General features: G+C 49.5%; 2 protein-coding genes across 11 annotated transcripts in view; one reads left to right on the forward strand and one right to left on the reverse strand.

The window, feature by feature from the left end:
- Lpin1 (lipin 1) overlaps positions 1-8,791 on the reverse strand; it is a 118,235-nt gene extending 109,444 nt beyond the window's left edge. For 3 of the 7 annotated variants that reach the window (XM_006514975.3, XM_006514978.4, XM_006514976.4), the window contains exon 1: positions 1,725-1,857. In XM_006514975.3, coding sequence (XP_006515038.1) covers positions 1,725-1,838 — 114 coding nt within the window. In that variant the 5' untranslated portion in view covers positions 1,839-1,857. Of the gene's footprint in view, positions 1-1,724; positions 1,858-8,148 lie in introns of those variants that run through there. The other 4 variants (XM_006514977.3, XM_006514982.4, XM_030246557.1 and 1 more) reach the window with 2 other exon arrangements.
- Positions 8,331-15,124, forward strand: Ntsr2 (neurotensin receptor 2). Of its 4 annotated transcripts, none has more exons than XM_006515011.4 (4): positions 8,331-9,011; positions 11,485-11,751; positions 13,253-13,343; positions 14,597-15,115. In XM_006515011.4, the coding sequence occupies exons 1-4, from the start codon at positions 8,388-8,390 to the stop codon at positions 14,632-14,634; spliced, it is 1,020 nt and encodes a 339-aa protein (XP_006515074.1). In that variant the 5' UTR covers positions 8,331-8,387; the 3' UTR covers positions 14,635-15,115. The 4 variants fall into 4 exon arrangements, with proteins under 4 accessions (XP_006515074.1, NP_032773.2, NP_001348631.1 ...); NM_008747.2 differs by having other exon boundaries at positions 8,358-9,011; positions 11,485-11,758; positions 14,597-15,124; NM_001361702.1 differs by having other exon boundaries at positions 8,358-9,011; positions 11,485-11,700.
- Positions 15,125-15,439: the final 315 nt, after the last annotated feature.

The raw sequence follows: 15,439 nt of genomic DNA on the forward strand, positions 1-15,439 counted from the left end.
TACATGGCAAGTCCTGGATCAAGGAGACACCCTGTCTCAAAAAACAAGGTGGGTGGCACCTGAGGAATAACACCTAGGGTTGACCTCTGACCTAACACACACAGACATACACATGCACACAGAGAGACAGAGAGAGCGACAGAGACAGACACATACACACATGAAGAAACATACACAGAGAGACACACATACAGAGACAGACTGACAGACAGACAGACAGACAGACAGGCAGGCAGGCAGGCACAGACACACAGAGAGACACAGACTGACAGACAGACAGACAGACAGACAGACAGACACACACACACACACACACACACAAGCAGAACACAGATATTCAGCCAGAGAGCTTCCTCAGATTGAAGAGCCAATGGGCACAGACTGGAGGATAGACTCTTCACCATATACCAGAGGTCCCGGCTTCCCACCATAGATCTTCAATCCATCCTCCCACTCAGTCGCCATGGGCAAGTCCCATTTTAACAGTCAGCTTCCTCAGATGCCAGCTACCTGGGCTGGACAAGACAGCAACATGACAATGAGGCCTGCATCTCAGACCTACAGGGTGTCACTGATTATGGTGGACACAGATGTGTCTGGTGGGCATCCAGAGCTGCCCACAAAGGAAGAGTGAGTTTGCATCTGAACTGATTCGGGTGAGGATGTGTGCTACATTTTTAAGTGGCATTCCTGGACTGAAAGAAGAAAGGCTACTTTAATTCCCGACTAACCGCAAAAACAGCTCATTGACTGTCAGAGCAGTGTTCCCAAAGAGAAGTGCCACTCCTGTCCCTAGGGCTAGGCCTATGGAAACACCTCCACAAGCACGGGTCCTTTCACAAAATATCTGTCCTTGGGACGAAGTGATTTCTGGGTCAGAAGCAGGAGCGGAATCCAGGACCTCCTCTCTCCTCGGCTACCCTGACTACATTGCACCCCACGCCCCTAATGGACCACCTGTCCTGAGGATAAAGATGAGCAAACTGACCATCCTTACCAGGTGCTCTGGGACACCAGCATCTGGGAAGCTTCTTCCTGCGGGTGCAGAATAACAGGTGTTCTCTGCTCCCAAAGCCTTCCCTGCCACTGGTCTAGCCCCTACATCTGGGATCCTAACAGAGTGTCATGGGGATATCTAGGGACACCATTTGGATCAGGGGCATAATGTCTGCACTGCACCCAAACCCTCTAGCCTTTTCAGGAATAGTGAGGTCTGAATCTAGCCCAGGTCCTATCCTCAATACTCACTGCCACTTAGAGTGATTATAGCTTCCTCCCCTTTGAACTTTGGGGTCTTCAGTGACCATAGTTATGTCTAAGCAACCCTTTCCTGGACTTTGAATGAGCTCTGAAATAGACAGTACAGAAGAGCTGAGGGCTTCCGAGTCCAAGGAACCCCATGTCATACACAGTGCTGCAAATGACCATGGTAAAGACCAGTCATTTTCATGCCTCTCTGCCTTTCTCTCTGATGAGGTGGGGACCTGAAAACACCCAGGCTCAGAGCATACCCCAAGCATTTTTTCCATTCAGGGCAAAGAAACCAGGCTTTAAGGCTGGAATACATCAACCTGTAAACAAACCTCCCTGAGAGCCCTAAAGTGGAAGCTTGCAGGGCACACAGCTGGATACCAGGAGGGCAGGACCCTCCCAAATGGAGCCTCTGGGCACAGCTGTGGCTGTGAGCAGACGCTGAGTCTTCAGGCAGCCACATGCAGTCTTACCCATGACCATGCCGAGTCGAGGGAGCTCTTGTCTCGTGATGCCTCCCACTTGGAGCTACAGACACCATCCTGCTCTGCCATGGCTGGACCTGCACGGTCTAGCCACCTCCTCATTCAGTGTCTGGAGAGAAATGACCCTGGGGACACCCGGCTCAGAAGCTGGAGGCCGGGCCTAGTGACATCGGAGTAGGCAAAGCTGCTTCTCTTTACTGAGCCTGGGCCAAGTCACAAGGCCCAAGCAAAGAGCAGGGTGTTGAATTGCAAATCCTTTCCCACCTGGGGACTGGCTGACAAACACCACAAGGAAGATGCAAAGATACCAGAAAATGCCAGTTTCTGTCCAGTTTGTGCGGGGCTACAAGGGAAGGGGGCATGAGGCCAGCTGACTCAGCAGGACACTTCAAATCCATTATGTTCACTCCTGCCTTTGAGGTCCATCTATCTCAGGAGTAAAACACAGAGACTGAGTAACTCCCAAAGCTGAGAAGTCCTAAGACAGAATGTGGATTCAAACCCACAGAGCATCCACAGAGGGAGTTTGCTCAGAGGAAGTGTTGGCAGAGAGGCTATCACTCAAGCCCCTTTCCTGGTTGAGTGCAGAGAATGATGCTTTCAAGTGACAAAAATCTACCGCCCAGGAGATGGCTCAGTGTGCAAACTTGCTTGCTGTGTGCCTTAGTTGGGGTTTCAATTGCTGTGATAAAATACCATGACCAAAAGCAAATTGGGAAGGAAAAAGAAACTAGAGACATGAGCTGATACAGTGCCCATGGAAGATACAGGCTTACTTAGCCTGCTTTTTTATAGAATCCAGAACCACCAGCCCAGAGATGGCACCACCCACAAAGGGCTGTCCCCTCCCACATCAAACACTAATTAAGTAAGTGCCCTACAGGCTTGCCTACAACTTGATCTCCTGGAAACATTTTCTTAATGGAGGTTCCCTCCTCTCAGACGATGTTGGCTTGTGTCAAGTTGGCATAAACTATCCAGCACATGTGCAAATAAGAGAACCTGAGTTTAAATTCCTAGAGCCTACATAAAGTTGGTACCATGAGGGGCATCTATAATCCTGGTGTACCTTCAAGATATAGGAGGTGGGGACAGGAGACTCCCCAGAATCTTGTTGGCATCTAGACTGATGCCCACAGGCAAAAGAAGAGACCCAAGTGGTTGGTGGTCCTCTTACTTCCGTGCTGTGGAATGCATGTACCATTATTCACACACACACACACACACACACACACACACACACACACACACACACACACTACACACAGAAGATCACACAGCAACAACAAAAATCCATACTCTCTATGGTTTACTCTATGAGTTTCCCACCAAATCTGAGAGAGCTTGCTCTCTGTTATGTGCTGTCGCAGGCCTGTTGGAGTCAAGAAAGCAGGGTTCCACGGCAGGGCTGCATTTCCCATGTGGCTACGTGGCACACTGAGTTCTGTCCCCTTTCCCTGTACCCTTCATTACCACTCTGCTTCCTAGCTCTATGCATCTTTCATAACTCTGGTTTTGCAATGGTTTTTGTATACCTTGGGAACTCTACTGAGCATGGAAGCTGCATGATCGTGTGTGCTTTGCCAGCACACCTCTAATGTTACACAAAGAAAATAGGAGCTTCAAGAGCTGGCCTTGGGTCAAGAAGTGAGTAGTGACAAAGCAGGCCAGGTGACTTAAGCGACAGCCCTTAAGCGGATTCTTGTATTCCCGCAAGTCCTGGATTCTGTTGGGCTCAGGTGGCCTGCGGTTGCAAGGAGGGAGGCTGATTCTGGGCAAACCTGAGGTCAAAGGCACATGAGAGGGAGTGCACCTGCATACAGGGCCTAGGAAGGGGCTTCAGAATACTGTCCCTGAGCCTGCTGGTGGACAAAGGAAGCCGGAGATGAGCAAGCCTGCAACCAGAACTAGATCACGAGCTCTATTGCTGAAGACACTACACACTGGTCTAAGCACATAGGGAGACCAAGCTGGAGTTAAGCTGGGAGTTTCCTCACTGCTGCATAGCCCTCGTAGTGAAGACAGGATTATGTGGGATGCTGGGAGGAAGATGTCATCTATCTGCTGTACTTAACTGTGGACTCTGTGGGTAGCAGCACTATGTTGGCCATTCATGTATAGTGACATGACTGTTATAGAAGTAACCAACTGCTCTCTGTTAGGATATGAAGACTACTCCACAGGAAGAAATTCACATCTGGTCTTGTAAGCCTGGTCAAAAGTCTGTAATTAGGGAGGTCATAGGCCTCAGGAGGAAAAGCTATTGCTACTGACTTGTTAAATAGACACAATATTTTTGTCAAACGGCTTTCTAAATAATTACATTTTTATACTCAGCTTTAGACAAAGATACTTCCTTGCAGTGGACAGTGGTAAATGCAGACTCATAACTGGTCAGAATGACAAGAATGGGCGACTGCTAAATGCCCAGACATAAGAAGGACATCTATATCAACCTTCCTAAGACTCGTGAAACATCTCAGATGAAGAGAAAGAAAGAAAATAAGAGTGAGAGGAAGTGGGGGCCCAGTGTAGAGTTTGACTTTCAGGTATGACATGGCCACTGCACTCTTATACCCAAGACAGGAAGAGTCAGCAAAGTACAGTGGGTGGCAGAAGCTGCGGCCTGTCTCATCTTCCGCTGTGTAACCCCTTCCTCATGTCCCTGTAGCCCCAGAGGCTAGGACATCCCTGACATCTTTAGCTCTGCCCCTTGGTTATGACAGCCTACGGTTCTTACAGCACCCCTGAAAGATTACACACACACAAAACAAGAGCTTGCAGAGTTGGTCTTACGTGATAAAACAGAACATGGCAAAGCAGGACAGGTGACTTCAGAGACCTTAGGCTGGTTGTACAGGGACAAGATCTATAAAGTCAGATTGGGGTTCCACCCTGGGCCTCTCTGTCCCTACCCACTCAGCAGGGACACCCTGGGCCTTCCTTACCCTGAGGAGGTTGGGTGTGCACAGTTCACAGCAGGCACCCCACCACTACGACATGGACTCCTGTCCACATCTGAATGTTCTGAAAGGCCTTTAAGTGCAAGAGAAAAAAAAATGCCAACTCCCCGGGACACTTCCGCTAATCTGGGTCACCACTCATCTTACTATTTTTAATTTGTCCTGTCAAGTTATTTTAGGAACCTCATGACTGACAGGTGATAAGATTGTACCTGTCAGGTTCAGCACTGGCCCACAGGCTGATGAGAAGACCAGCACATGTAGCCTGTGCATCTGGATGCCTGGACACTGCACTGTGAGGAAGGCAGAGTGGGCTGCATCTCCGCCATTGTCCCCGGAGTTCCAAACCTATCACAGGGCTTTCACACACACTGGCAACTTGCTAAAAGTGACAGAGTTCGTGGTGACACATGTCTCACTGCGGATTAGACAGCTGGGAGTTTGCACTGGGTAGGTGTTGTGGGTTTGGTCTAATGCTGCTTGTATTCTGCTAATTATGTTCCCCCAAAAACCTGTTTGCAGTGTCTCACATGTAAGACACTGAGGGACCCTGCCCACATTTGGTTCTGATTGGTAAATAAAGATGCCGACAGCCAATGGCTGGGCAGGGCAGACAGAAGTGGGACTTTTAGGATTCCTGGCTAGGAACAGAAAGAGGAAGGGAGAGAGAGATCCCCCATGCCAAGAGAAGGGACTTAGATGCCACACCTGAGAGGCATAGGACAGAGAACATAGATCCTACACCTTGTAGGAGTCAGGAGATCACAGCCCAAGAGGGTTACACATCTAGGGCTAGGTCAGCAAGGATGTAATATAGATTTTAGTAATTTGGGAATATCGGAGGGTGGACTAGCCATGTGAAGGTTAGGAAGTGGTCCAGCCATTGAGCTATTTAAGGCTTATATGTTGCCGATGCCGGGATTGAATTAAGTAGTGTTAAATGGGGAGTTACAGTTAGGTAGCATGCCAAGAACAGGGAAGTGACCACCAATGAGGCTCAAGCATGGGCTCAACATTGGGGTGAAACTACAGCCAGAACCATGCAGCTCTTATCCATCTCTGTCCCCTAGAATCTGGCAGGGCTTAGGGGGACTTGCTCGACCTCCAGCAGCCTTTTCTTTCCCATCTGGCCTCCATCAACATACCCCTGGGCTTTTAAGCGTGTGCGACCACATTTGGCATTCTCACTTGGGTTTTGAAGATGGAATTGGAGTCCTCATATTCGCCAGAGCTCTTCTTATGTGACACTTAGACTGTGCCCAGGAGGGCTGTTATCTGTGAGTCCATGCCTTGCCGTCCTCACCACCACTGGGACACCTCAGGTCTGTGTCCTCAGCCCTAAAAGCTCGGTTCTATTTTGAACATCACCAGTTGCAGAAGTCTCTAACTTTTTAGGATAGCACACTGATTTCACCCATGATTTCTGCCATGATTTCACCCTTCTCATGCTTGTCCCCTGCCAAGGCCAAGACTTCTCCGACATCACAGAATGATTTCTTCTTCTTCTAACTTTTGAGGGGATAGCTTAGTGTGTGGGGATGACATTGCTGGGGTCATTCTGAGAGCCACACATAACTCCACAAACTTTCTTGGGGTTAGACAGGAATTTCCAGGTGAAGAGTCGGCCAGTTCACAGGCCACAATGGGGGCAATTTCAACAGAGTTCTCTCGTCCAGCCCCCTTATTACACACTCTGAATGTGCCAGGGAGGGTCTGTTATTTGTGTCTCAAATCATAACAAGCACAGCAGTCTCTCAGGGTGAGGTGCAGACTTAATTCACTTTTGGCATTGTAAACCAGCTAACTGACACGCAGTTACACTGCATAAGGTATGTTTGAGCAAATAGCGATGCATGAATCAGCCAGTGCCCAGCATTGTAATGGGTCCCACGGGGGACAGGAGGGAATGGCTTTCATAATGCAAATCCAGAAATATTTCATGGGTTATAGTTACATAGCCACAGTGTCTGCTCTGGGTTGGTAGAAGAGTCCCTGCGGTAGAAGTATGGTTAGTTGGCAGCTTCGGGAGGTAAAGCCAATGTTTTGTTTAATAAAGGCATTTACAGTAAATATAGCCCTTCAAGATGTGCTTATGTTTGAGCTGAGCAAGCGCATTGTATTAGCTACTTTCAGGGATGCTCAGACAAACCTGACAAGAGCATCTTCAGGGAAGAGAGGCTTTGGTTCTGCTCCGCAACGCTGTGCTTCTCTGTATCTGCCTGCGTGCTCATCTCTCCAACTCTGGTTTGGAGATAAAGGCATGGAGTGCGTGTTGTTCCCCGTCCATTCCCCACCTCAGAAGCCTTCCCATATAGAAGGAGAATAAATCTCAGTTTCATTGTGGATATGGATCTGGAAGAAGATGAAACTGATTGTCACTGGGCCATACAACCTGTGAGGTTGGAAAAACAGAATCCGGAGGTATGGGTGTCAATCTAATTCTGTCCCCAGTAGACACTAGACCTCCTCTGAACAGGAAGATGGGTATCCAAAAAGTCTTCCAGCTCCAGAGTTCTCATTTCTTCATGAGCTCACAAATACGCACAGTTTAACAGATTTAACACACACTCGTCCCTCTGCTCTGAGGGTGACATCCTGGGACAGTGTGATACCAGGAGGGTGCGTGCACTGGCCACCTTCTTGAGGTTATTACTGCGACAGAGTGTCATAGTTAGGGTTGTACTGCTGTGAACAGACACCATGACCAAGGCAACTCTTATAAAGACAACTTTTAATTGGGGCTGGCTTACAGGTTCAGATGTTTAGTCCATTATTATCAAGTCAGGAGCATGGCAGCATCCAGGCAGGCATGGTACAGGCAGAGCTGAGAGTTTTACATCTTCATCTGAAGGCTGCTATGAGAAGACTAACCTCCAGGCAGCTAAGATGAGGGTCTTATAGCCCACACGCACAGTGACAAACCTACTCCAACAAGGCTATGCCTTTTTTTGTTTTTTGTTTTTTGTTTTTTGTTTTTTGTTTTTCTGAGACAGGGTTGGCTGTCCTGGAACTCACTCTGTAGACCAGACTGGCATCGAACTCAGAAATTCGTCTGCCTCCCAAGTACTGGGATTAAAGGTGTATGCCACCATGCCCGGCTAAGGCCACGCCTTCTAATAGTGCCACTCCCTGGGCCAAGCACATACAAACCATCACACAGAGGCAGCCAGGTTAATGAGAGCAAAGTTGCTGAAGCCTGGCAAAGCCTTCTCTGAGCTGTCTCTTTCTCAGATTGCTCATAGAAATGACAACAAACAGACGGGGGTGAGGGATGTTGCGAAGTTCAAATTGTGTCTGTCTGTCTGTACTGTAGCTTGAGCATCTGCCTGCCAATTAACTCATTTGATCCCTAGAGAAATTCTGCAGCATGGGTAGTATTTTAAAGTTGAAAAGCAATGGGGTGGGGACAGAGGGCTTTTAAAAACCTACCCACGGGTCACATGGCTTACCAGCAATGCCATCCAGGTGAACCTCAAAGGATGTCCTCCCCCACCTTCTTCCACCAACACGTGCTTTTCTGGATGAGCCAAATGGCAGAAAGATTGAAGACTGATTCTGGAACTCCCTCCAGAGGCGTGTCCTCCCAGTTTTGGAGGTTCCCAGAAAGGAGGTGGTGCTGGCTCCCCGGGCAGCTAGCCCAGGCTCTGGGCAGTGAGAGGGAGGGAGATCAGGCCACCACGAGACAGAGATGGAGACCAGCAGCCTGTGGCCCCCGAGGCCCAGCCCCAGTGCAGGGCTGAGCCTGGAGGCGCGGCTGGGCGTGGACACTCGCCTCTGGGCCAAGGTGCTGTTCACCGCGCTCTATTCGCTCATCTTCGCGCTTGGCACAGCCGGCAATGCGCTGTCCGTGCACGTGGTGCTGAAGGCGCGGGCGGGTCGCCCCGGGCGCCTGCGCTACCACGTGCTCAGCCTGGCACTGTCAGCCCTGCTGCTACTGCTGATCAGCGTGCCCATGGAGCTCTACAACTTCGTGTGGTCCCACTACCCCTGGGTCTTCGGCGATCTCGGCTGTCGTGGCTATTACTTCGTGCGTGAGCTGTGCGCCTACGCCACGGTGCTGAGCGTGGCCAGCCTGAGCGCAGAGCGCTGCCTGGCCGTGTGCCAGCCGCTGCGCGCCCGCCGCCTGCTCACCCCGCGCCGCACCCGCCGCCTGCTGTCACTAGTCTGGGTCGCCTCTCTGGGCCTTGCCCTGCCCATGGCGGTTATCATGGGACAGAAGCACGAAATGGAGAGGGCCGACGGGGAGCCTGAGCCTGCCTCGCGTGTGTGCACGGTGCTAGTAAGTCGCGCCACGCTCCAGGTCTTCATCCAGGTAAGGGAGTGGGGAGTGGGGTACAGTAGAAGGGGAAACCTATGTCCTACAGTTAGCCTTTAACACACACACACACACACACACACACACACACACACACACACACACACACACACACACTGGGGTAGTGAAAGAAACTAAAGCAACTCCTCCAGGGTCCTTCCCAGATATTCAAAGGACCAAGGAAGGGTGCAAGCAGCATCCCTTCACTACCCGTGAGCACACAGAGGATCTGGAAGGGTAAACATGTGAAAGTGCAGAAAGGCATGCTGGCTGGTGCATCAGGACATGTGTGGGATTAGGGGCTGCATAGATGACTGGACCATCATATCTTCTGCATTGAATTCCTGGCCAGGTGTGGACTGGAGTCTTGCAGCTATTGCTTGAGATTTTCAAGTCCGGGTGTGCCAGAACAATGGATTAGACTAGGGGCACACATATGGTGGTAGAACAGAAGGGTTTGTCAGGAAGAAAAACACTTGCACAACTGAAGTGGATACAGAGCAGAAGAGGAGGGAGCTGTTAGAAGCTCAAGGGCACTGGCCAGGAGTAGAGTATGTGCCATTTGCACAGCACCTGCCTTCTCCCACATTTATAATCCATGAGCTTTTTCTACTGTTTTGTCTCTTATGTGTAGCTGTTGGTGAGGGTCCCCAGCCTTTCTCTGCCATTGGTTTCTTTCATATTAATCTTGATACCTCTTTCTCTCCACCCTATTCTCTTGCCACAGTACAAGGCTGCGGTGCCTGGCATAAAGCTCCTTTTCTCTGCACCATCCTGTGTGTATCATCTGGGTCTGGTGGGCAGGAAGGGAGGAGTCTAGGACCTATTCATCCGTCCTTCACTTACCACCTCCCTCTTCACCCAAGAGAAACCATGGAAAGAGCCAATTGTGCCCATGTTTAACCATGTCCTACGGGGCTGCCTTTTCCCTATCTGGTTCAAGTTCTTCTTGAATGGGGACAAGGGGACCAAATGCCTAACAATAGTTTGCTGGTAATGGATTTGCTTTAAAAGGAGTTTGGCATTTGAAACATCATGTCCATCTCTAGAAAGAGAGTTCAGCCATTATCTGGGAGGAAGGGAGGGAGTCCAAGGAAACTGAAGGGTTCCAGTTGGGACACTGTTGGAAGAAACTTCAAGTTAAGAAAAGGATTCAGGACAGGGATGGTGAGGAAAACAGGGACACTGAGTCAGAATTATCAATTTGCTGGCTCCCAGGAGGCCCTATTTCTGTTCTCTGTCCCTGTTGGGGCAGAACGGAGTGCTTGTCTGTTGGTGTGTGTCATTCACATGCCCAGATTTGCATGGATGTCAAAAAGAAGGCATAGATGTCATGAAAATAATTAAATGTGACCTCATGAAGGTGTCAGCGATAGGGCACAGCAGATCCTCACTATGTGTCCTCTTCTCTCCTTCCCCACTTATGCTCTAGAGACCTGATCTCTAGTTTTCCTTCCCACTGAAGCACCTAACCTGGGCCACCTGAGGGCTTTATCCCATGACCCGATGCAGCCTTTCCCCCTTCCCCTCTCTGCATCCTGTCCTCATGTAGTCTTTCCATAAGCATATGAATAAGACGTCCAACCTGCAGGCGCTACCCATTGGCCTCTAGGAAAATCACTAAAAGAATGAGTAGAGAGAAAGTTCCCACAGGCCACTCCCTCTGCTGTCTTTGCCCTGGGTATGTCCAGGTGGCCCCACTTCACTGGGAACTCATAGTGACCCAGCTCTGGCACGGACTCCCTTTTGCCACATGGCTCTGGATACTGTTGTTCTCCTTGCTGGGTAGATTGAGAGGCACTTCCCAGAGCTAACACTTATTGCAACCTCTTGGCCTGATTCCCAACATCTGAGGTGTGATAATGGACTGTGATTTTTTAAAAAAAGATTCATTTAAATTTTAATCACGTGTATACGTCTGGGTATATGGGTATGTCCACATGAGTGCAGGTGCCTGCAGAGGCCGAAAGAGGACATCAGATTCCCTAGGGCCAGAATTACAGGCTGTTGTGAGCTCCCCAGTGTGGGTGTTGGGGACAGAACTCTGGTGTTTTCCAAGAGCAGTAAGTGCTCTTAACCACCGAACCATCTCTCCAGCCCACAGATTGTTGTTTTTAAATGAAAGTATCTATCAAGTGGGAGCCATTTGAATATAAAGGCTGAAAAGCTGGGGCACTCAGGGTCCTGTTTCCAGAGCTGAGAACAAAGTGGGTTGAGGAGACTGAGCACCCAGTGATGTGTCTGTTTCCTTGGAAAGAATTTGATTCCTGTACATAGGGAAGTATGGCTTCTCTGTGACCTTGGGCTTGCAATGTAGCATTGCAGTTCTGAGACTTTCCTTAGATTTGCCTTCCAGGACGTTGATCCCCCTACTTCTGTTGATGCAGATTCTTAACACAGAGCAAACCTGATGTCCAGAGCCATAGGCCTTTGGTGGCTGCCCCCATAACACTCGGCATTACCTTCACAGGTGAACGTGCTGGTCTCCTTCGTTCTCCCCTTGGCACTCACTGCTTTTCTGAATGGGATCACTGTCAACCACCTGGTGGCCCTCTACTCCCAGGTACCATCAGCTTCTGCCCAAGTCAACTCCATCCCCAGCCGCCTGGAGCTCCTGAGTGAGGAAGGCCTCCTGGGCTTCATCACATGGAGAAAGACCCTCTCCCTGGGGGTCCAAGCCAGCCTGGTGAGACACAAGGATGCCAGCCAGATCCGCAGCCTCCAGCACAGCGCCCAGGTTCTCAGTTAAGTCCTCTACCACAATACCCTGAGGGAGAGGAGCCCAGGACCAGGGATTGTGTCCATCAGTTCCTGGCTAGATGACCTTGGCAAGCTACTGCCCCTCTCTAGGCCCCCTTCTTCCTGTACCTCAAAAGCACAACGGGATAGTTAAAAGAAAGAACTGGAATTTTATGCATGAAATTACAGGTCCACACAGGGAGTGGCATACCCACACAGGAGGGTCTTGGCTCTGTTTCAGAAAGTTGGGCTGTGTGGGAAAGCCAAAAGTAGTTCCAGTGAAGGACTGCAGTCTGCCTATTGTGGATTCTCAGACTGGCTGGGTCCCCATATCCCATTTTCCTCTAGCACTCCCCTCTCCTGCTCACAGCATTCATCTGTTTGCTTGCTTGCCTTTGTAAGGATCCAGAACAATCTGGCCTTGTAAGAAACACTTTTTAAAGGGACAGGAAAACCGGTCTCTCCAAGTGCCCATCTGCCCTAGTTGAAATCTGGGCACCAGCTGAAGTCTGGGAGGATCCAATGAGGCAGATCTGTGTTCTTTGATCCAATGAGGCAGATCTGTGATCTTTGATCCAATGAGGCAGATCTGTGATCTTTGCAGCATCCCCATCTTGTGGGAAAAGATGTAAGTGCTGAGTGCACTGGATGTGATGAGTCACACATAGTCAGCCCAGGAAGGTGTCAGGCTTCACTTTGTAGTCGCTGAGCAGAACGGTCCAAGAACCAATGTCTGGAAGATCTGTTGTCTTCATAGCTCTTTGGCATACAGGCCAAATCGTACTCCTAAACTTCAAGGTCTGTGGCAGTGATCCAGGACATTGTAAGGGCCAGAGTGCAGGGCCCAGCCATGAGATTCCAACCCAAGAGGCCTTGAGTGGGTTGATGAATTTGAATTCCTACCAGAATACCAGTTAATGCTACTGCTGCAGGGATCACAAAGGGTAATAGGTGGGTGGTTGCTCATGTGGGAGAGAGAAGGCTGTCAGAGTCCAGAGGGAAGGAGACAGAAGCTTCATAAGGTAGCAGCCGTGAGGACAAGGAAGAAACAGAGTGACAGTCACTGAGGAAGAACCCATTAAAAGACAAGATGTGGAAGGAGAGAAAGCTAAGAAGACTCTAGCTTGAGGTCTGATGATGGAACTACCATGCATGCAGAAGGAAAAGGAAGAGTTGAGGCAGAGCCTTTGCAATGAATGCACAAAAGGCATTTATATAATGCTGCATATGCAGTCATCCAGGTAGGAATATCTAGTCCTAAGTTGAGAGTTCATTCCAGTAGCCAGTGGAAGATTCTGGAAGCCTGTTGTGTCCAAGGACATGGAAGGTTCGTATTCAATAACTTTAAAATTCTCTTCCCATCCTTTGGCTCCAGGAAGATGCCACAGGAATTGCTGTTGTCACCTTGGGCATGCTTTTCCCTCAACAATGATGTAACTGAGAACATGTTTGCTTTCTGTCTGCTATGCCCTCTCTCTCTCTCTCCCACTCTCCTTCAGGAGCCATCGTGGCTGTGTATGTCATCTGCTGGCTGCCGTACCATGCCCGCAGGCTCATGTACTGCTACATCCCCGATGATGGATGGACTGAGTAAGTGTGCCGTGGCTCTCTGGCCACTGAGAAGAGACTGTTGGGTTGGGCTGGAGCCAGACAATGGAGCCTCAGCTGGAGTTTTCTGAATCTTTGGCCTGTAGTCTATCCGGTCCTGCTCAGGCTGTACTTTCAAAATCTTCCAGCTGGAGGTGGGAGACATGGGATTGTGGGATCTTGTTTGTTTTGAGGCAACGTCTTGCTATAGTGCTCACCTGGCCTACTACTTTCTTTGTGGCCAAGCATGGCAGTCCTTCTGCCTCAGTCTTCCAAGAACTGGGATAACAGCATGTGTCATGCCTGGCAGGACCAGGGCATTCTCTAAATATCTTCCTGACATGGTAAGACCATGGTTATGACAAGCCTTGTAGAGAGAAGTCGGGACTATGAGCATCTTGACACCAGAACAGACCAAAGTCTGCAGCCCAGACAGGGTGGCGACAGCCATGTTATTAAAGACTCAACATAGGTCCATGAGCTGATAAAGGCCACATGGCGATCAATAGACCCTCTTTTATTACAGTTAAAGAAGAAAATGTTTATGGGCTGCAAATATAGCTCAATTGACAGAGTCTTTGCCTAATATGAACCAAGCACTGTATTTGATCCACAGCATCACATAAACTGAGTATGGTGGTACACATCTGTATTCCCAGCACTCGTGAAGTGCATGCAGGAGTACCAGAAGTTCAAGGTTAGCCTTGACTACATAAAACATTGAAGGCTAGCCTGAGCTACATGAGAGTCTTTTGGAAATCACTATTCCCGTGATCACAACTATAAGCCAAACACCCAACAGAGTAGAGATCCCGAAATGACTTAGCTGTGTCTCAGATACCTCTTCTTCAGGAGCAAGCAGCACTTCTCACACACATGTGCATATAGAAGCAAGCCCCTAACACTGCAAAGAATCTGCCACATGGAGAATGATGGCTGGGGGAAAATCTTCCCTTCTTAGTGAAGCCATACCTCCTCAACCATACCACAGGGCTCCCAGCATCTCACTGACCTAGGCAGGTAACCTCTGTTATTGGGGCTGTTGTCTGCTTTATAGATGATCAGTAATCATAGCCAGGAAGTCACAGAAGCTGGATAGAATGCATCAGGGAAGGAAAGCAATAGAAATGTATACTATTTCCATTGAGCCCTGTCAACAGAAAGAACTTCCTTGCTCACCTGGCACTTCGGATGGGGACTTGAGGGCCATGTAAGAGGTGACAGCCTCTAACTGGACCTCTGGGTTTGCCTTCCAGTGAGCTCTATGACTTCTATCACTATTTCTACATGGTGACCAACACGCTCTTCTATGTCAGCTCGGCAGTGACCCCAGTCCTCTACAACGCCGTGTCTTCCTCCTTCAGAAAGCTCTTTCTGGAATCTCTCAGTTCCCTGTGTGGTGAACAGCGCTCCGTGGTGCCCTTACCCCAAGAAGCCCCAGAGTCAACTACTAGTACGTACAGTTTCCGGCTTTGGGGATCCCCAAGAAACCCCAGCCTGGGTGAAATACAAGTGTGAAGAGAACAAACAATGGCTGCTTGGGACACACCCATCAGATAAGCCATGCCATTACTAACAGTCTAAGCGGACCTACTGACCCAGCGCAGTCATTGACCAGTGCATACTGCAGGCAAGCCACGTAACACCTCCTGCCCTCAACTTCCCACCTGTGCAACCAAGGTGTAGAATAGGACGAATTGCCTAGTGATGAAGGTGCCCAGTGCCAGGCCTGGTACAGAACCAGTACTCAATAAATTTTAGCTGGTGCTATTTTTTTGCTTGCCTCTCTCTCTCTCTCTCTCTCTCTGTGTGTGTGTGTGTGTGTGTGTGTGTGTGTGTGGCGTGGTCTGTGTGTCTCATGTGTATGCAGATACATCGATGCATCCAGGTACCTGTGTACATGGAGGTCAAAGGTTAATCATCCACCTTACTTTTGAGACATAGTCTCTCACTGGTCTTGAGCTCAACAAACATGCTAGGCTATCGGGTCAGAGAATTCCAAGGGTCCTGTCACCGGCTCTCTAGCACTAGGATTATAAGTGCATGCCACCACACCCAGTAACAACAACAACAACGCCCCCGTGAATAATGGTAACCAA

The sequence above is a fragment of the Mus musculus genome, chromosome 12, assembly GCF_000001635.26.
Source record: "Mus musculus strain C57BL/6J chromosome 12, GRCm38.p6 C57BL/6J".
Taxonomy (NCBI): domain Eukaryota; kingdom Metazoa; phylum Chordata; class Mammalia; order Rodentia; family Muridae; genus Mus; species Mus musculus.